We start from the raw sequence: 18,267 nt of genomic DNA on the forward strand, positions 1-18,267 counted from the left end.
CAACAATATGTATAAATAGCTATCTAACAACATTAGGTAAGCTTAAAGATGCCAAAAACAAAAATCAAAGGCTGACAAAAAAACCCAGAACATTTATAAAGGCAAAAATGATTTAACAGAACTGCTGATTTGTTTGTTTTTTAATCTAAACTGCATAACAGTCACGGTGGAATGTTGTAGACAACAGCCTGTTCCCACAAAAAGATGCATTTAGGAAGTCCTTACATTAAAACCCTCTTTTAGAGACGGACATGCCACATATTGTGAGCTGTAAGTAAACGAGCCTCCTGTGAATACTGTAAAACTAAAGTGATAAAGTGATGGGATGTACCGGGGCCATTCGAGAGAAAGCTATTGTTCACGGTCATCAATGGTTCAGGAAGACTTTGATCAGGCTTTGGATTGGAAACACCCTCTTTTGCAAGAGCTGATATTTTTCCTGAAGAGGAAAGGATTTCCCTTCTTTGAAACAGGCAAACTAACAGAAACAGTGAGCTGGTATTACAATAAACCAGCCAGCTTCATGCTGCTGCTGTTTGTTGTGTCTCCAAAGAGGATGGCTGCTGTGGAGGCCTGTGATGTTTCACAGAGGAAGGTGTGCGCGCCTCGTGCGCTTGGACCCGTAGGACCTCTGAAGTCCGACAGTTCTCCTAACTGAAAAATTGGAGTCACCGCTTTTTTTCTTTTTTGGGGCGCATCTTGGTTTGCATTAGGGTTGGATGACTTTTTCTTGACATGATCAACACATGTGCCTGAGTTACTGATTACATGTGATATAATGTAGTGATAAGACTTAAAGCTCAAAGTCCCACTTGCAGCACTGTAATAGCTCGGATCATTGACACTGGGCTGTCACATCGTTGATCCAGAGGTAGGTAAAAGCCTGTTGACTGTTTTCTTCTCTTTTTTTCCCCCACTGATGTGTTTATTATTACGCTTTAACACTAATGCCATTTCATATGTATAACAATTGTGCATGTAAATAATCTTAATCAGCTAGGAGGACCTAAAAATCTATTTCTTTTTTTTTTCTTTTTTTTAACTTTATGATAATATTTGATTTATGTTAAAAGAAACAAGGTAAATGCACCAGATTTTCTTCAATTGAATCTTCCAAATTTCAATGTTTTTATAGTTTTAAAGTATTATTTCTTAAATGAAAAACATAATAAACGCGGAAACGTCTTTAAATCTGTTTTTAGAAGAAAACAATTATAATTTGCTTTAAAATGTTACATTCTAAAGTTTGTTGTTTCTTCACAGGGTTTGTTGGTGGTATTTATTTTTTCTTTCCTCACAATCTGAGTCCATATTGGCATCATGAGTGTAGAGTCTAAAAAAACACGCGAGGGATGTTGCTCCAAGCTCAAGGTTAGTAATTTAGTTAGTGTTTGCTTTGAAATTACATTAGGGTTATTATTGTTTATAGACTGCTCTGAGTCTGTCTGAGTTTAATTAATCTATAAAGTATATTAAAAAATACGTTATTGATTCCAAAGGAAATTAATTGTTGTAACTCATAAGGTTTTGCTGTCAGTCTTTCACTGCTTCTGGAAAAGCCTCTGACTGTAGATGTCTGTTGTATTTTAACTGTCTTCTGATCGGGGTGCTCATGGTTGTCCATATTCCTTTACAGTAAAAGTAGATATCTAAAGTGGAAGAAGATAGGGGTTGCTCTATTTATTATTTATATGATAAATGTTCAATTCAACTTAAGATTCAAAAATACTTTATTAATCCCAAAGAAAATAAATTAAATGCTGCAACTCATGGGTAATTTTTAGGATGAAATATCTCCTATTTATCACATCTCATAATAAACAATACAGCAGAGATCTACCGTATTTTCACGACTATAAGGCGCACTTAAACGTCTTTTTTTTCCCTCAAAATGTGCGGTGCGCCCTATGGTGCGGTGCGCCTTATGTGTGTTGTAACTGCGACTTTTGAGACCCCCTCATTGAGGAGATGATGAAAGAGTGGCTGAATGTAAGGAGACCAGGTGTTTTTTTTTTCCACTCATCACCATCGCTGTTAATATGTAACTCCATGCGTGCCCATCTCACAGCTGATGTGAAAAACATGGGGAAACAAATTAACGCTGTGCTCGCTGTTCAACCGCTCGACATCGGTGTGAACCGGACCCAGCAGGTGCAGCAGAAGCAGCGAGTTTACATGCAAAGTCAATGGTTGACACGTGTATAGGTGCAGCAAAAGGTCCCGAGCGCGTTTTGAGCTGCAGGTGCAGCACGTCGGGAGCGTTTAAGCATCTGACGCACCGCCAACGCGCTGCTGCTGCTCGAGATGGAAAAATAGAAGTTTTGCTGCTGGACGCGCTGCATCAACCAATCAGAGAAGCTGATCTGGGAGCTGACAGCGAGACAGACACAGCGCTCTGATGACATATGATATTAACGCAAATGAAAGGAGATGATGAAAGGCAGGTGTATGTGAGGAGACCAGGTGCTTTTTTCCACGCATCACCATCGCTGCGTGCCCATCTCACAGCCGATGTGAAAAAAAAAGGTGAATCAAATGAACACTGTGCTCGCCGTTATCCCGGGGGTCTGACAAAGGAACTTCAACCGCTCGACATCGGTGTGAAGCGGCCGTTCAAAGTAAGGCTGCGAGCGGCGTGGGAGCGATGGATGACAGACTGAGACCACAGTTTCAGGATATGTGGAAGGCAGCGCCGGGCAAGTTAAGCCACCGTTTGCGGATGGATTGTAGATGCTTGGACTAACGTGTCTGCTGGCTCTGTTGTTCAAGCTTTCGCAAAAGCCGGCATTATTTCTGAGGAGCCGCGCTGCACGGAAAGTGACTCTGACAGCGAAGAATGGGAAACTGTCATGTCTGATTTAGCGCAGCTGTTTAATTCAGAAACAGAGGATGATGACTTTGATGGGTTTGATTAATACTTTGTAATAAATACATGAATAAAGCACAAACATACTCAGTTTTGCTCCCGCTCTATTTTTCTACCTGAAAACTTAATTCAACAGCAGCCTCTGGGCGGGTCTCCTCTTCACCGCGGTGGCTGGCAGGTGTTTTTTCATCTAAATAATCTAAATCTTGCAGCTATATTTGCTGTGATCAGTGGGAATAAAGTAGTTTTAATATGTTTTTAAGTGAGAAAGGCCACCTGAAAACTTAATTGCAGTCAGTTCATCCAGATTATCTATTTCTGTCGGAGGCGCTCAGACCCCCACATACCAGCGGTGCACCGACAGCAGAAATCCCTTCAACAGCAGCCTCACCGCGGCGGCTGGCAGGTGTTTTTCATCTAAATAATTTAAACTGCAGGCACCAGGATACCGGCAATAAAAGCGAACATATTCCGTCGGCAGGTTTCAGGATTTTAAGTTAATTTAGGAGTGATCACAGCGCTGTGTCATCTGCGATGTGTCTGTCTCATGACCAGCTCGCAGGTTTGATTAATACTTTGTAATAAATACATGAATAAAGCACAGTCATACTCAGTTTTGGGCCCGCTGTATTTTTAAAATACGCAGTAGAGCTATTTAAAGGTAGTAGAGGACATGTACCTGTATATAAAAAATGCGCTCTATAGTCCGGTGCGCCTTATGTGTGTGTTAAATACAGAAATGGGACACATAACTGAGACTGCGCCTTTTAGTACGGTGCGCCTAATGGTCGTTAAAATACGTATGCATAATATTGCTGTGAATCTCCACAAAATCTTGGTGGCTAAAGTAAAGCTTTATAATGGCTGTTCTAACTTTTTGGCATTTTTTAAAAAGATTTATGTATTTATTTAATTTATTTAAGAGCAGTTTTATGTTTGCTTAAAACATGCATAACATATCAGACATAAACAATAATGGAGAAAAAATGTGTCACTTATAAGCTTCACCATAGATAGAGATTAAAAACAACCGGAAAAAACATTAATAAATAAAATTAAGTCAGATTAACCATTCAATTAAAATGTTTAATTGACATATATTCATATATTTTAATTAACATTTTTAATGTTTGCTGTAAACATTCCAAAACAAGAACTTTTCAAAATTCTGCTACCTGTACTAATGAGGCCTCCAGATGCTTTGAAATAATTTAAAATTTTTTACGGAGGTTAATATTTTAGAAATGAAATTATTAAAATTCTATGTCTTTTTAGTTTGTTTTTGTGGTTGATGTTACAGCCATACTTTTTGGGCATATTTATTTAAAAAATCTCCATATCTGATAAAGCCTAACCTGATTTGTAGAAATTATGTATGAATTACATTGTATTGCAGTCCCGGATTCTGCCTTCTGATTTACAGAAGTCAACAGTTGCAAAAAATTGGCACTCCTTTTGATGGTGAAGAAAGGATGCCGCTTTGAAGTTGCCTTGTGATGGGAGGAGATTTTGGCATATTTTGCAATCTGGCCATGCAAGTGCTTAAAAGTGCAATTCAAAACTGAACAACTTGTAGAGCAACTTGGTTGGTACTCTTTCATTAGGACCTTTGTGGGTTACGTTTTTTGTCAGGTTGGGTGGAGGTTGGTTCAGGACTCAAATGCAGAGATGAGTTTTGCTGATTTAATGAATGAACAAATAGTAAAAGAAGCATAAATCCAAAAACAATAAACAGGAAATCGAAAAAACCAAGACACTAGGGAAAAACACACCTGAGGAGCGTAATGAGGAGAAACCAGCAGCGATGAACTGCAGAGGTTGATTAGATAGAGGAGACAGAACCAAGAGTGGAGTAATCAGTTAATCGGGAGCAGGTGTGGACAGAAGCAGCTAGAAAGGAGCCAAGGAGAAAAGAGACTGGCACAAGGGGGCAAGAAAGAGTAACACAAAAACACAGCACTGCCAGAAAACGAGTACAAAGGCACAAATTTCAGTGAAACTAAAAACGTAAAAAGAAACCTAAACAAAGTGCAGAACCCTGTCGGTGTTTGGTGTTAATCTTATCAATAAAAAGACAAAAACAGATATTTGACATGTTGTTAAGGAAAAACATTGGAACAAATCTTCAAGAATTGAAATGTTATTATATTAACATGTTGGGTATGGTCTTGCAGCTCTTCCTGGTCTCCCTGGCCTTTATGTATTTTTCCAAGGCTTTTGGTGGAGGCTACATGAAGAGCTCCATCACTCAGATTGAAAGACGCTTTGACATCCCCAGCTCTCTGATTGGGGTCATAGATGGCAGCTTTGAAATGGGTTTGTGCAATTTTTACTGTTTTAATAAAAAATATATGGTTTGACACATTGAATTTAATATTCCTTTAATGATGTTTAACATTTTCCCTTCACAGGAAACTTGTTGGTAATCGCCTTTGTGAGCTACTTTGGTGCAAAGCTGCATCGGCCCAGGCTGATCGGTATCGGGTGTTTGATCATGGCCACTGGATCCTTTATTGTAGCACTACCACACTTCTTACAGGGACCGTTAGTATACAGTTCTGTAATCTTTTGTTTTTCTCTTTCATATTTTTTCATCTCTCTGGCTTGTGTTGTGTTATATTTAATAGAAAATCTGTCAGTTTTTTTTTCTTCAACTGAACTGGAGAGACACTGGGCTCGTTTCACAAAGCAGGTTTAACAAATTCAGATTCAAATACGCAACTCTAAATTAATCTAGCCTTATGTCGGAAATTCTGAGTTTCCGGTTGTGCAATGGCTGCTATGAATTAGTTCAATCACTTTAAGTACTGTAGGTCCATTTAGAGTTGAGCACATGCGTAACAAGTATGAAAAGCGATTATAAGTGGAGCCCCGATTCGACAAGTCACCATGACGACAGGCAACAGGGAGTTCCTATTTCCCCCACTGGAACTAGAGATTTTAAAAATAAAAAAAAGTAGAATGTCTTTAAAAAACTTTGTAGCTGTAAAGAAACAGCTCTACAGCTATAAAGTAGAGGAAGATGGCGAAGAAGAAGGTTGTTTTTTGAGTTAATGCATACGTTTATATGAAGTGGACTATGGCAAGCCGTTTTTACATTTATTAAAAGCAGTCTCCTCTCTATTTTTCCATTTGTAGATCACTAAAATAAGATTATTTCTGGTCACAATCACACGCCTAGACTAAACTGTAATAATATATTTTCAACATTACATTTTTGCAGCAGAAACTGAATTTCAGAAAGTTAAAAAAAATATATATATTATTAAGAATTAAGTTTAATATACCTAGAAATGTTTACAGATTTTAAGTGACTGTTTTAACATTTATCAGCTTGACTGAATATTTTTTTATGATATCTGAAATATATTTCCTCATAGTCAAAATAATCGAGAAGCTGAGCAGTAACAACATTAATATGGAGTTGTGAAATTCATTTCTAGACATCCAGAATGGTTATTCTAGATGTGAAGTCTGTTGTAACCACGATAATATTACAGGTTTATTTCTTGAATGGTAAAGGATAAATATATCTATTTAGGTATAATCACCTGGCAACAACTCAAAAAATGTTGCTCTTATAGAAAGGACCTGTGCATCATCTCATGTTGTTACTCCTCAGTTTGATTCTGTCTTTTATCACACTGTAAATACAGCTGTTATCATCTCAATAAATGACCGTTATTAGCGGTTATCAGTCCTATAGAATGCCTTCAGATTATGCCAGTAGAATCAGTAGGTTGCTATCATAGAGTAAATCCTAATCCTAACCCTAAAGTAATTCCCTTTTCCCTGGTGGAATTAATCTTTTTATGTGTAATCTGAAAATAATTTGAGGAACTCTTCATATATTATAAAAATAAAAAAATGATCTGCATGTCGCTCATATTAAACAAACCAAAAACAAATAAATCTCATATCCTGTCAACTACAATATGTAATTCTCTGTGAAATAATGCCATTCATTCTTTAAAATAAGATCCCAGTAAAAGGAATATGCAATGTTTGTTTTTAAAACTAAGTTTTAAAGTCGGAAAACTCATTTCCCTGATTTCAGGTTTAGAAAACTTAGTTTTCAATAAACCTGCTTCTTGAAATGGACCCACTATTGTGATGCAATATGACAAAAGACCTTTAAAATAAGAAAAAGACCACTGCAGTCTATTGTTTTAACTTCTTTAAGGGTAAAAATACTCATTCTATTTATATATCATCTTATTTGCCTTTTCAAATGAAGGGTAAATACTTTTATTTTAAGAAATGTTTACAAATTTTTAGATTGTTTTTGCAGTCTATATATGACTGAAACCAATGTGGCTTTGAAAGATATTTATAAATATCAAACAAATGTATTAGATGTAAAAACACATATAGGCTTTGTTCATTATAAACGTCAATATATTTAGGGGTAGTTAATGTGTATAGACCCAACAATAGCACAGTGATTGGGGATAATACATGGTATATAAGTTATTTGCAAATAAAACACAGGAACATGGGGAATGTCTATGTATTAGGCTCCCATTGCTCTGATGCCCCTACAGTAGTTATATTTAGAAGTCACCTAAAAACATCAGTCATCTGTGTAAAATTTTAATTCTGTGTAACTCTAGCTGTTATTTTATGGCCTCAGAAGTGTGATGGTACATTAGTAGAACAAACACCATCTTAAAGGACAACAAACACATCAGGGATAGCTCCTTTTTTAACTTAGGAGAAGCCCCAGAAAGCACAGGTCTCCCATCCCACAAAACTTGACCTGTTTGGAAGATTGAAAAAAAAAAAAACATTAATGTAAGAAATGCAAATACCATACCATTTTATTTGTACATGTAAAAATTTATCGTTTTAAAATACAATGGAATTTGAAACTGTAAAGTAAATAAAAGGGAGCGGGAGAGAACAAATTTCCAAGGCACTGCAATCTCCTACTACAATCAAAGGCTTTGGTTATAGACTGTCGTTTAAACATTCTTTACAGGGTTTTCCTTTTCTTTCCAATCTTTTTTATTTGCAAAATGAACAAAAATGTAAGTCATAAAATGAGAGATTTAAACCAAATCCCTGATATTAAACCTTTTTCTTCTAGGTATAAATATGAGACAAGTATGTCCCACAACACCCAAGTGAACGGCAGTGAAAACCTCTTACCATGTTTGTCCAACCACAGCCTGACAGAGAAGGATGAGACCCCTGATGTAGCAGCCACTAAGGGTAGCTATTATTGTTTATAGAGGTTCCTTTTTAGAAATGATCCTATATCTACACAGACAGTACTGCATTAGGTTTAAAGACAGATTCCTTTCTCTCAGCTTGTGAAAAGGCAGCTGGCTCGTCCATGTGGATCTACGTTTTCCTGGGAAACATGCTCCGTGGAATTGGAGAGACTCCCTCCATGCCATTGGGGATATCCTATCTGGATGACTTTTCTAGACAAGAGAATACTCCCTTCTATTTGGGTTTGTTTTATCTTCATTATTTGCATTTTGCTTGCTTGTCTTTGCACACTGCTCACGTTTGGTCAAACCATCTTAGACTAACCTTTTGTGTCATAATTAGAGATATAACCTTACATCCAGCTATTGAGATTGGATGATAAACAAGAGCTCAAAAAATCTTTATATGTGTTAGAAAACAAATGCATCTAAACATAGCATAATGACCAGTGAGGATGTCAAGTGGAGACCCCTGTTCTCATGCATTACAAAATACTCTCTTTGAACTTTCACAAACAGAATGAAAGTTTGAAACAAATCTAAAGTTTAATAGTAGATTTTCTTCCTAAGAATCCTTGTTAAGACTAGAATTCTTAGGTTTAGGACTGTTTTGTATGTTTACTCTCCAACTCTGAAGTGATATCCCAGATACCAGACCCTGATCCTGATTCATGCTATGGTCAAAATTGGCATTAGACATACAGTAAGGATGCCCAAGTCCTAATCAAATTACTTTATTCCCTTAATCTGCATTTTATTCAGGCCTGCAGAGGCATGGTATAAAGTCAATCATTTTATACCTTTGAGTTGTTGAATGGATGCATTAAAATATTTGAGAAGTGCTTTGGGGGTGCAGTGGATAGCACATACGACCCACGTATGGAGGCCTTTAGGCTGATTTATACTTCGAAACTAGGTCATCTGCATAGGTGTCATGGTCAATGCAGAGACGTCCCTGCCCTCTCCGCACACACTCTGCTGCACCTTTTCTCAAATTGTATGTCACTGCAGGCAGTACCGCAGACAGGAGGCCTCTGATTGGTCAAATCTGCATCCGCTCTACACTATGCATATCTCCTGTTTGGTACCTTACCGGCTTGTTTTGTTTGTATGACCGCGATTGCAGAAAATGACTCGTGAAGTTGGACGAGCTAGAAGAGCAAGGTGCACGAGAACGCTGGGTCCCTTTTCCACCTGGATCCCCACTCTATTTCGCCCTTATGTCCATCTGTTGTTGGACAAACTTGCCTCCACTTCTTCACTACCTTGGCCGTATCTAGACCCACAACTAGTTCGTGATTTTCCCCTTTTGTGTTGTGGCATGGAATAAACATAGCACAAATTAAGCATAAACAAAAATGTCTACGTCATACCTGCGACAAGCTCACTGCGACACACTGCTGCGAGAGTATAACCAGCCCATTAGTCCTCGACTCAGGGGACACAGGTTCAAATCTGGCCTGTGGTCCTTTTCCGCATGTCTCTCCCCCTCTCTCATACCCCCTTTCCTGTAAGCCTACTGTCCATAAAAGCGAGCCACTAGTGCCGTAAAAACTCCCATAATGATTTTTACCTAGAGGTTATCAAACACAGTTTAGATAGCTTTAAAAAGCTGAATACACCTTTACTGCCAATAGGGCGTTATAAAATAAATGCTAACTCGAGCCCCATTTGTGCCAAACATTTAGCAAGCTGGCATATTCTCACAGGGCTTACAAAATACTTGTGTCCAGGTCTTCACTCTGAAACTTTTTCAATGACCAAAAAACTTCCACTGAAAATTTCAAAGAATAAACACATGCTTAGTGCAAAGGGCAGCTTGTATGGACGTAGTGATTACTGACCAATTAATAAAATATTCGCAAATGAAAAACAAACCACTTCCTATCCAAGTTCAGCCCAAGATTCCCAAAGATAGCAAGAAAGATGAGGAATGTTATAAAATGGAAAAATCTAAAAAATCTGAGTCACACCCTAATGTAAACCATAAGCATTACAGTAGGTTTAATTTTTTGAAACATTCAAGTTTGTAATATATTATATTGCTTACTTCTGTTCACCTTTCTTCCTCTTTTGTTCTAGCCTGTATCTATACAACAGGAATGTTAGGTCCTATGGCTGGGTTCATGCTAGGGTCCTACCTTGCCAAGACCTACGTGGACATTGGATTTGTCGATTTAGGTATGAAACCTATTACTGTAATAATAACAATGGTCAAAATCAAAAAAGGATCATTAAAAGATACTTGTAACTCTGGAAATCCAATTATACTGAGTAGCTTGGATAAACAAAGGTTATCTTCTACTGTGTGTTGTGAGTGAAACGGCAACAGATAAGAGTATGGCTGATAAGCTATGAAAGGACTAGACCTTCAGTAAGCTTGTGAGAAATATGCTCTCTCTCTCTCTCTCTCTCTCTCTCTCTCTCTTTGAACAGCACTTCAACTAGCTTCAACTAACAAATAGTTAACCTTTGCGGACTTAAACATTTATGATTTAGAAACGCTTAGTCATGCTGCAAAAGTTAAGAGAGGCCGTTGACACAGCAAGAACTGTTCCTTACGTGTTTTGACCATATTAATTCTTCCTATATAGTAACACAGCTTGACCCCTGGTATTGCTAAAATGCTGAAAACAACTGATATCAATTATCAAAAGTTCATTCAAGGAAAGTCTCTATCTACCTACAATACAATGGGTGTTACAGGAGAAATTTGGTAAACAAAAGGTCGTAGCTATAACAACTTAAAACTGCAGTCTGTAACATTGAGGAGAGAGCAGACTTCGACTGAAAATTTGAAGAAAAACAGGTTTCACGCCACTCCCCCACCCTCTCTGCATTTGCGCGGCTACCGCATGCGACCAGAAGGGGGGGGGGGGGGTCGGGATTCAGCGTGTGAGCTGTGATTGACACTCCATCAGACGCTCCTCTGGCTGTGATTGGTTGTTTTGACTCGTCCCGAATTATTCTTTCCAGATTGAAATACAGGCAGTAGGCGGGACCAATTGAAGCAGTTTTTTTCACAGGTTAAATATCACATGTACTGCTGTCTGGGCATAGGGACAGTTTTAGCCAATATGACAAAAAAGTGATTTTTAAAAACTTACAGACTTCAGCTTTAAATCTAAATGTCAGAAAAGTGTATTCACACTTTGTAGCATTATTTTTGCAAAAAGAAAACTGTTCTATGTGCGTTGCAGCCATATTGGATTGTAAGGGTTGAGAGCAATCTCCAAGTAAGAACTGAGATTGCAGAGGCTATTTAAATTTCTTAAATTAAAATTTTAACAATTTCAACTTTCTAGATTAAATTAAGCATACCTAAATTAATAACATCAAGGTTTTTGTTGTAACAAAACAATAATTTTTTTGCTTTTTACCCAGACAGCATCACCATAACCTACAAGGATTCTCGGTGGGTGGGAGCCTGGTGGCTTGGCTTCATCGCCAATGGCGCACTGATTCTGCTGGCAAGCATCCCGTTCTTTTTCCTGCCTAAGTCTTTGCCCAAACAAGGAGAGGAAGATAGCAGCAACAAAAGTACAGAGTTAACCTCTTGGCCAGAGCAGGAGAATTTCCTGCCAGATGAAAACCAAAATGCAGAAGACAAAGAAAAGACAGTCACATTTAAAGAAATGGTTAAAGGTAACTTCGTTTTTGAATTTGGTCTTTAGAATACGGAAAGTGAGATAAATAAGGGTGTAAATTTTCATACAAGAGTAATTGCCTCAATGGTTTGTTGTTTCCAAGATTTTATTCCATCACTGAAAAGACTCTTCAGGAACACCATCTTCTCAATGATAATCCTCACCAACCTGGTTGCAGTCAATGCCTTTGTTGGTATGATCACCTTCATACCAAAGTTCATGGAGCAGATCTATGGGCAGGCGGCATCCAGAGCTAATTTTATTATAGGTACATTCTCCCAACCTATGTTGCTCCATTTGAAACAATGTCGTTAAGGGGAACTCTGATTATGTGGTAATGCTGACTCAAGTATGTCAGATTTCCCTTTGTGCTTTTTACAAGGGCAGTAGCTATATTTTGCATTTCATTGCTTTTTATAAAAGTGAACGCTTTAAAATTACAAACAAAACTATTTAAAAAAATGCTAATTAGAGTTGCTTTATTTCATAGATGTTTACAAGCAACAGTGCTTTGACCAGTGCTTTGCAGAATAAAAGAACTGTCTCTTTATCTATCTCCCACCCAGGCATTATGAACCTCCCCGCAGTTGCTCTGGGTTTCATTACTGGTGGTTTTGTCTTGAAGCGTTTCAAATTGGGTGTTGTTGGAGCTGCCAGAGTCTCCATCGCTGCATCTCTTGGATCCTTTTGTATGCTTTCCCTGCAGGGATTCTTTCATTGTGGCAATGCAGATGTGGCTGGTTTGACTGTTGCATATGAAGGGTGAGTTGTGCACAACTACACACAACCAAACGTCGATTTTATAATTAATGTTTTTTGCTCTATTTTTTAATACATAGATATTCTCATAAATATGTTGCCTGTATTTTTTGCACCAGTGTTACTCAAGTATCCAACAATCCCTCAAGTTTGTTGGCACCATGCAATACTGGCTGCTCCTGCTCAGTGAAGCACTGGGATCCAGTGTGTTCCTATAATGGTATGACATATGCTTCACCCTGCCTGGCTGGATGTCAGACCTCCACTGGAACAGGAAAAGCAATGGTCAGTTTTTTTATTCCTTTTTTATTCTTTACAGAAATTAGCACTAGGTTCGAGTTCTTTGGATTCTTTACATGAAATAAAAAATGAACGTGGCAGAAGCCAGTTTGATATGTGTAGAACTGAGTTGAGTTTTAGGTATCGTTCTGAGATGGCTGCCGTTCAGTCTGTCTGTGAAAAACAGGGACGTTTAGTACAATACTTCAAGTTGATTGGGGGATGTACCAGCTAGTACCCGCCCTTACATAATATGCTTTCAGCCAATCGTAACAGCGAATCATAACGTTTCAGATGTGCGCTGGGAATGACAGGTGGGACGTGTTTACTGAAATGTAGACCAATTTTGATGTTGAAGTCATCATGTCATCGTGCAACAATGTTTTTAGAAATTGCACAGCAAACCTGCACATAAAAGTCATTTTGAGCAACACAAAGTTGATTTTTGAACATCGTAAACCCTGTAATGAAAAAACTTTGCAAGGACAACTCGTGTGGGCAGAAAGCACCGACATCATTCTCATCTAGATATGCACAAAGTGGTTCTCTTTGCTACTTTTTTATACGACAAGTTCTTACTATTTTAATGAAAACCAAGTCAACTGTGGTATCGACAGGTGAGTCTTCCAGCGTAGCCATGTTTTCAATGCCCCAGCAAGATGCTTGTGACTGTCGTCATTCCTGCATTTCCCGCACCAAAAACATGTCATTGGTCAATGTCATGTCATTGGTCAAACCCGCTGGTTGTTAAGAGATGGACCTATTACTGGGAGTCTTTCAAGGTGCCTTCGTTCTAAGACTGAAAGCTTGCAGTGCAAGGTTAATACAAAATGGCCTTTTCTATAATTTTAAATTAGCCTGGAGGACAAAAGAAACTGAGCCTGAGCCTCTGGTGCTCTTCAGTAAGGCATCCTAGTGGAAAATATATAAGTCTGAGGCACTCAGGAAAAAGTTATCAAAAAGCCTTTATTGGTACATGACTAATGCAATAAAGAGCAGTTTCGGCCTGAAGGGCCTCTTTAGGGTAAAAGCTGTTTGTTTCGAAGTTGGTAATCTCCCAAAAAAACAGCCTGGTCTTGTTTCTCTCTTCTGAGACCTTTCTCTTCTTCTCATTCACTTCGTAGAGACTTTTTCTCTCATACAATGACTTACTGAAACCGTAGCCCAGCACATAAAAGTGCGCATGCACTTAGATGATCCACCCAGGAAAAAGAACATCCTCCACTATACTTTTGAAATAACATAGATTTGATCTTAAATTAATGAAATAAAAGCAATGTCTGAATCATTATTACTAGGTTTTTCATTTGGGTAATCTTAACAAATTTTCTCTTTGTCTTTAAATATGTAACGAAAACTGTTCAAACAGGGGAAAAAATAGTCCCTCCTTTAAACATAAATTTGAGACTGATTTTAAAATACATTACATATTTTAATATTGTGCATCAGTAGCACATACAGCAGTTTCCATTTTTTGCAACCAAAATAATAATGATTTTGTTACCTTTAGGTGTTTCACAATTGTACCTGCATTGGGATTTCTGTGACTCCTGCTGCAAACATGTCTGCTGTTCTTGGCCAGTGTCCCAGAAGGAGTGAATGTGACAGTAAATTTAAAATCTACATGGCTTTGTCTGTGTTGGGAGCATTCATTTCTGCCTGCGGGGGAACACCAGGATATATTGTATTGCTGAGGTAAGATCCACTTATGGCAGACATATTGTACAAACAGACTTCTAGCAGAGATTAATTTTAGGCTTTCCTAGTTATAACTATTAAAGCTATTTTAATCCTGTCTTGCTATGAAAACAAGGCTTAATTGTCACATTTCATTTCAATTCAATTCAGTTTATATATATAGCACCAATTCACAATACATATCAACTCAAGGCACTCTACATTTCACTAGACCATAATCAAAGTTTTCTATGTAAGGAAAACCAGTTGATTGCATCGACTCATTGACTCAAAGGCAATCCCTCACACTAAGCATGCTTATAGCGACAGTGGAGAGGAAAAACTCCCTTTTAACTGGAAGTTACCTCCAGCAGGTTTCATAGAGACAGAAACAGACATACAGTAAGAAGCAGAGATACAAAAGGCAACTGTAAAAGGCAGCCCCTTCCAGGAAACACACAGCCAAGCAGAGTGGTGTCACAGCCAAACAGGAACGGATGAGGCAAAACTACTATGAGAAAAGGCTGAGAGAGCATAACGTTAGAGATTTAACTAACAGACCCTGCAGAGTGGAAGAATGAAGCAGATTGATGAAAAAGGGATCCCTGTGTCCTCCAGCAGTCTAAGTCTATAGCAGCATAGCTCAGGATAACCTGAGCCACTCACTATAAACTTTATCAAAAAGGAAAGTTTTAAGCCTATCCTTAAAAGTAGACAGGGTGTCTGCCTCATGGACTAAAACTGGTAGTCGGTTCTACAGGAGAGGAGCCTGATAACTAAAAGATCTGCCTACTATTCTACTTTTAGAAATTCTAGGAACCTCTAGTTAAACTGCAGATTGAGAGCGAAGATCTCTGTTACGGACATAAGGAACAATTATATCTCTGATATAAGATGGGGCGTGGCCATTTAAGACTTTATATGTGAGAAGGAGGATTTTAAATTATATTCTGGATTTAACAGGATGCCAATGAAGAATTTGTTATACAGTACCTGTTTGTTATAACATTTCTTATACCTGTAAAAAAAAAAAAAAATGTAATTTCTTTTCATTAAGTTTATTTTCTGGTTTACCATTTAACTTTGATTTAGGTCAATTCAACCAGATCTAAAATCTTTGGCCTTGGGTATGCAGACATTAATCGTAAGGACTCTAGGTGAGTAGAGAAATGCAACTGCAAAGCTAGATCACTAATTATTGTAGTTTTGTTTCTTCGTCTCAGAGTTTAAACTAAAGGAACCTTTTGCTACCAGGTGGGATCCCTCCCCCAATTTATTTTGGAGCACTAATTGATCAGGCATGCCTGAAGTGGGGAACCAAGCAATGTGGAGGACGTGGAGCATGTAGACTTTATAATGCCAACATGTTTAGGTAGAGTATAATCATACTTCAGTTTTGCTATTAGTATCCCAAACATCTCCATGTTAAACTGACAAAAGTATTTAACTTTATTTTTCCAACATATTTTATCTTTCAGATTGACCTTCTTAGGATTGGTTATTGGACTCTCCATTCTAGCCAATATGTTATGGGGAGTCCTCTACGTCAAAATAGTTAAAAAACAGAAGAAGCTAGCACTGAGAGATCAGGCCAAAGAGAATGGAGCGGAGGGTAAAAGACTAAGTAATGGACATGCTCACATCAACATTGTTAAACACAGGGAAGAGACAAACAATGAAAGCACTATTTAACATGTTACAGGCAATTGTATAATAAAAATGAACCCTTTTGAATGGCAATGTAACCATTAGTGGTAATGGTACAGGGTAGCGTTGAATGATCGGGTGGCAGTAGCCTTCTTTAGATTTTTTCACTATTTTAACGTCAACTGCATTTATAATGAAATAATTTTGAAATTCCACCCACCTAGTGGAACATTTCAGTTGGGATGTCCTCAAAATTTGGAATTCAAGGTCAACAAATCATTGCAAAACACTCAAGATGGCTGCTACTTAATCAATATGGTTATGTCCTACTTTGACTGTTTTTAGTTCTGTAACATGGATGTAGCCTTAAGTCAGTTTTTCATATACTGATGTTTAGAGTTTATAAGATGATATTTGAGATTTTTATCGTATATGAGCAACATACCGCTTGTGTTTTTTATATGTATGGTTGCAATAGTGGCTGTAGTGAAGGTCTATGATGTAAGTGTCCACAGAAGGGAAAGGTAATCACCATGGAGTTTAACTCTGACTTTGCAGTTGCAAGGTTGATTGAACACATTGAAAATGTACTCCTCTTCAAAGGTTGAAGTGGATGCAAAGTAATTTAAGACAATACAATTGAAAACCTTAAGAATTTTATAGGATTAGGGCCACAAATCCAAAATTCAGAGGTAACTCTATTTCAGGTGAAGTGATATTTATAATATATTTTTGCACTCATGTACAGATTTTAAAATATGTACATGAGTGCAAAACATCTAAAAGGTGTGACATTTTTGAATAACATAGTTGTTTGCATTTTCTGTAGATTACATGTAGAGTCCATGTCTGCATTGCAGAGCTAAGCCTAACTTAGTCTCATAAGAAATATTAAAAAAGGTGGGAATGGGTTTGCACATGCTGTTTAAAGATCCTCTCCTCTACTGTACCAGCTGAATCACAGATTTCTTTTAGTAAAACAAAACTGTTTTTAGCACAGGTTGTATTGTCCAACTTGAAGATCTGCATTCAAAAATGTGAGGCTGACTTCTTTTTTTCTAGCTCTGTTTAAAACTAGCATAAAGTTTTAAGTATGTATGTGCTTAGACACCATCCTGATAACTTGGTCAGAAGGAATGTTTAACTTCCTGTTGAAAAATATTGTAAAAATCCCAGGAATATGTGAAATATTACTGTAAATATTTTCCATAATAAACTTTTTAAGTTTTATTATTGTAGGTTAAGGTTTTGATTGTAGTTTGATTGCACTTGTAAAAATATGAATCTTAGCTGCACTGTAAGATAAAACTATGTTTTTTCATGAAAGATTATCAATCATGCTCCTGTTTTATTACCTGTAATATATGTTTTTAAGAGTGTATAAAGCTTTGCAAGCATAGTACTTTACACTTTTTTTTATATTACATAATTGCCTTTTTCAGGTAAAAGGTCATGAGCAAAAACTTCCCTCAACTAACTGTAGTTGTGTTGTTGTTACAGATTAAAGGGGTCATAGAATGCAAAATTGAGTTTACATTGTTACAGATGAATAACAATAGTTCAGTGGGTGAAATTAATGTACAGATAAGTTCAAACCCCATCGTCACCTCCTTTCTATGCAAATCTCACAATTCTAAACTTGCACGATAAAACGGGCAAATCCAAATGAAGCCCTGGGTTGACGTAAGCTCTGGGATGTTGCCTTATTTTGTTCTGCCCTTTACATTTTTCACACCCCGAAATTGACATACAGGCCAGCCCACTGGTTCACTGGCCCAAGGGAGGGAGGGGCTGGGGGTATGAAGTGTTGATCGATGGGCCGCTGACTGGACTGGACATTAGCAGAGAGCCATGAACTGCCCGTCCTCAACGGGAGGAGGGTGGCTCGAAGTGACCTCATCCATCAAAGCCTCATTATGGAGGCACAAACAGAATTTTGCAGAAAATCAGAGTTTCTGTCACAGCAAATAAGCTTGGCTTTGACCACATACTTTTAATCACAGCTTACTTCCAAAATAAAGCGTTTTACCGTATTCTCTGAATAAGGGAATACAAGTTATTCCTCATTCATTGATCACATTCAGCACAAGACAAGTAGATTAAGAGTTTTGGAAGTGTGTCAGAGGAAGAAGGCTTATTGAATGAGGTGCCTCAACTTGCTTAGATATAAAAAAAT

General features: G+C 37.7%; 1 protein-coding gene across 1 annotated transcript; it reads left to right on the top strand.

The window, feature by feature from the left end:
* The first annotated feature begins 476 nt into the window (after positions 1-476).
* Positions 477-16,262, top strand: LOC119784902 (solute carrier organic anion transporter family member 1C1-like). The gene is made up of 15 exons (XM_038287183.1): positions 477-871; positions 1,264-1,371; positions 5,041-5,182; positions 5,278-5,410; positions 7,956-8,080; positions 8,179-8,325; positions 10,165-10,263; positions 11,467-11,727; positions 11,833-11,997; positions 12,296-12,491; positions 12,608-12,773; positions 14,278-14,462; positions 15,537-15,601; positions 15,699-15,816; positions 15,923-16,262. The coding sequence occupies exons 2-15, from the start codon at positions 1,321-1,323 to the stop codon at positions 16,134-16,136; spliced, it is 2,067 nt and encodes a 688-aa protein (XP_038143111.1). The 5' UTR covers positions 477-871; positions 1,264-1,320; the 3' UTR covers positions 16,137-16,262.
* Positions 16,263-18,267: the final 2,005 nt, after the last annotated feature.

Source organism: Cyprinodon tularosa, unplaced genomic scaffold (assembly GCF_016077235.1).
Source record: "Cyprinodon tularosa strain WSP-4 unplaced genomic scaffold, ASM1607723v1 ctg237, whole genome shotgun sequence".
NCBI lineage: Eukaryota > Metazoa > Chordata > Actinopteri > Cyprinodontiformes > Cyprinodontidae > Cyprinodon > Cyprinodon tularosa.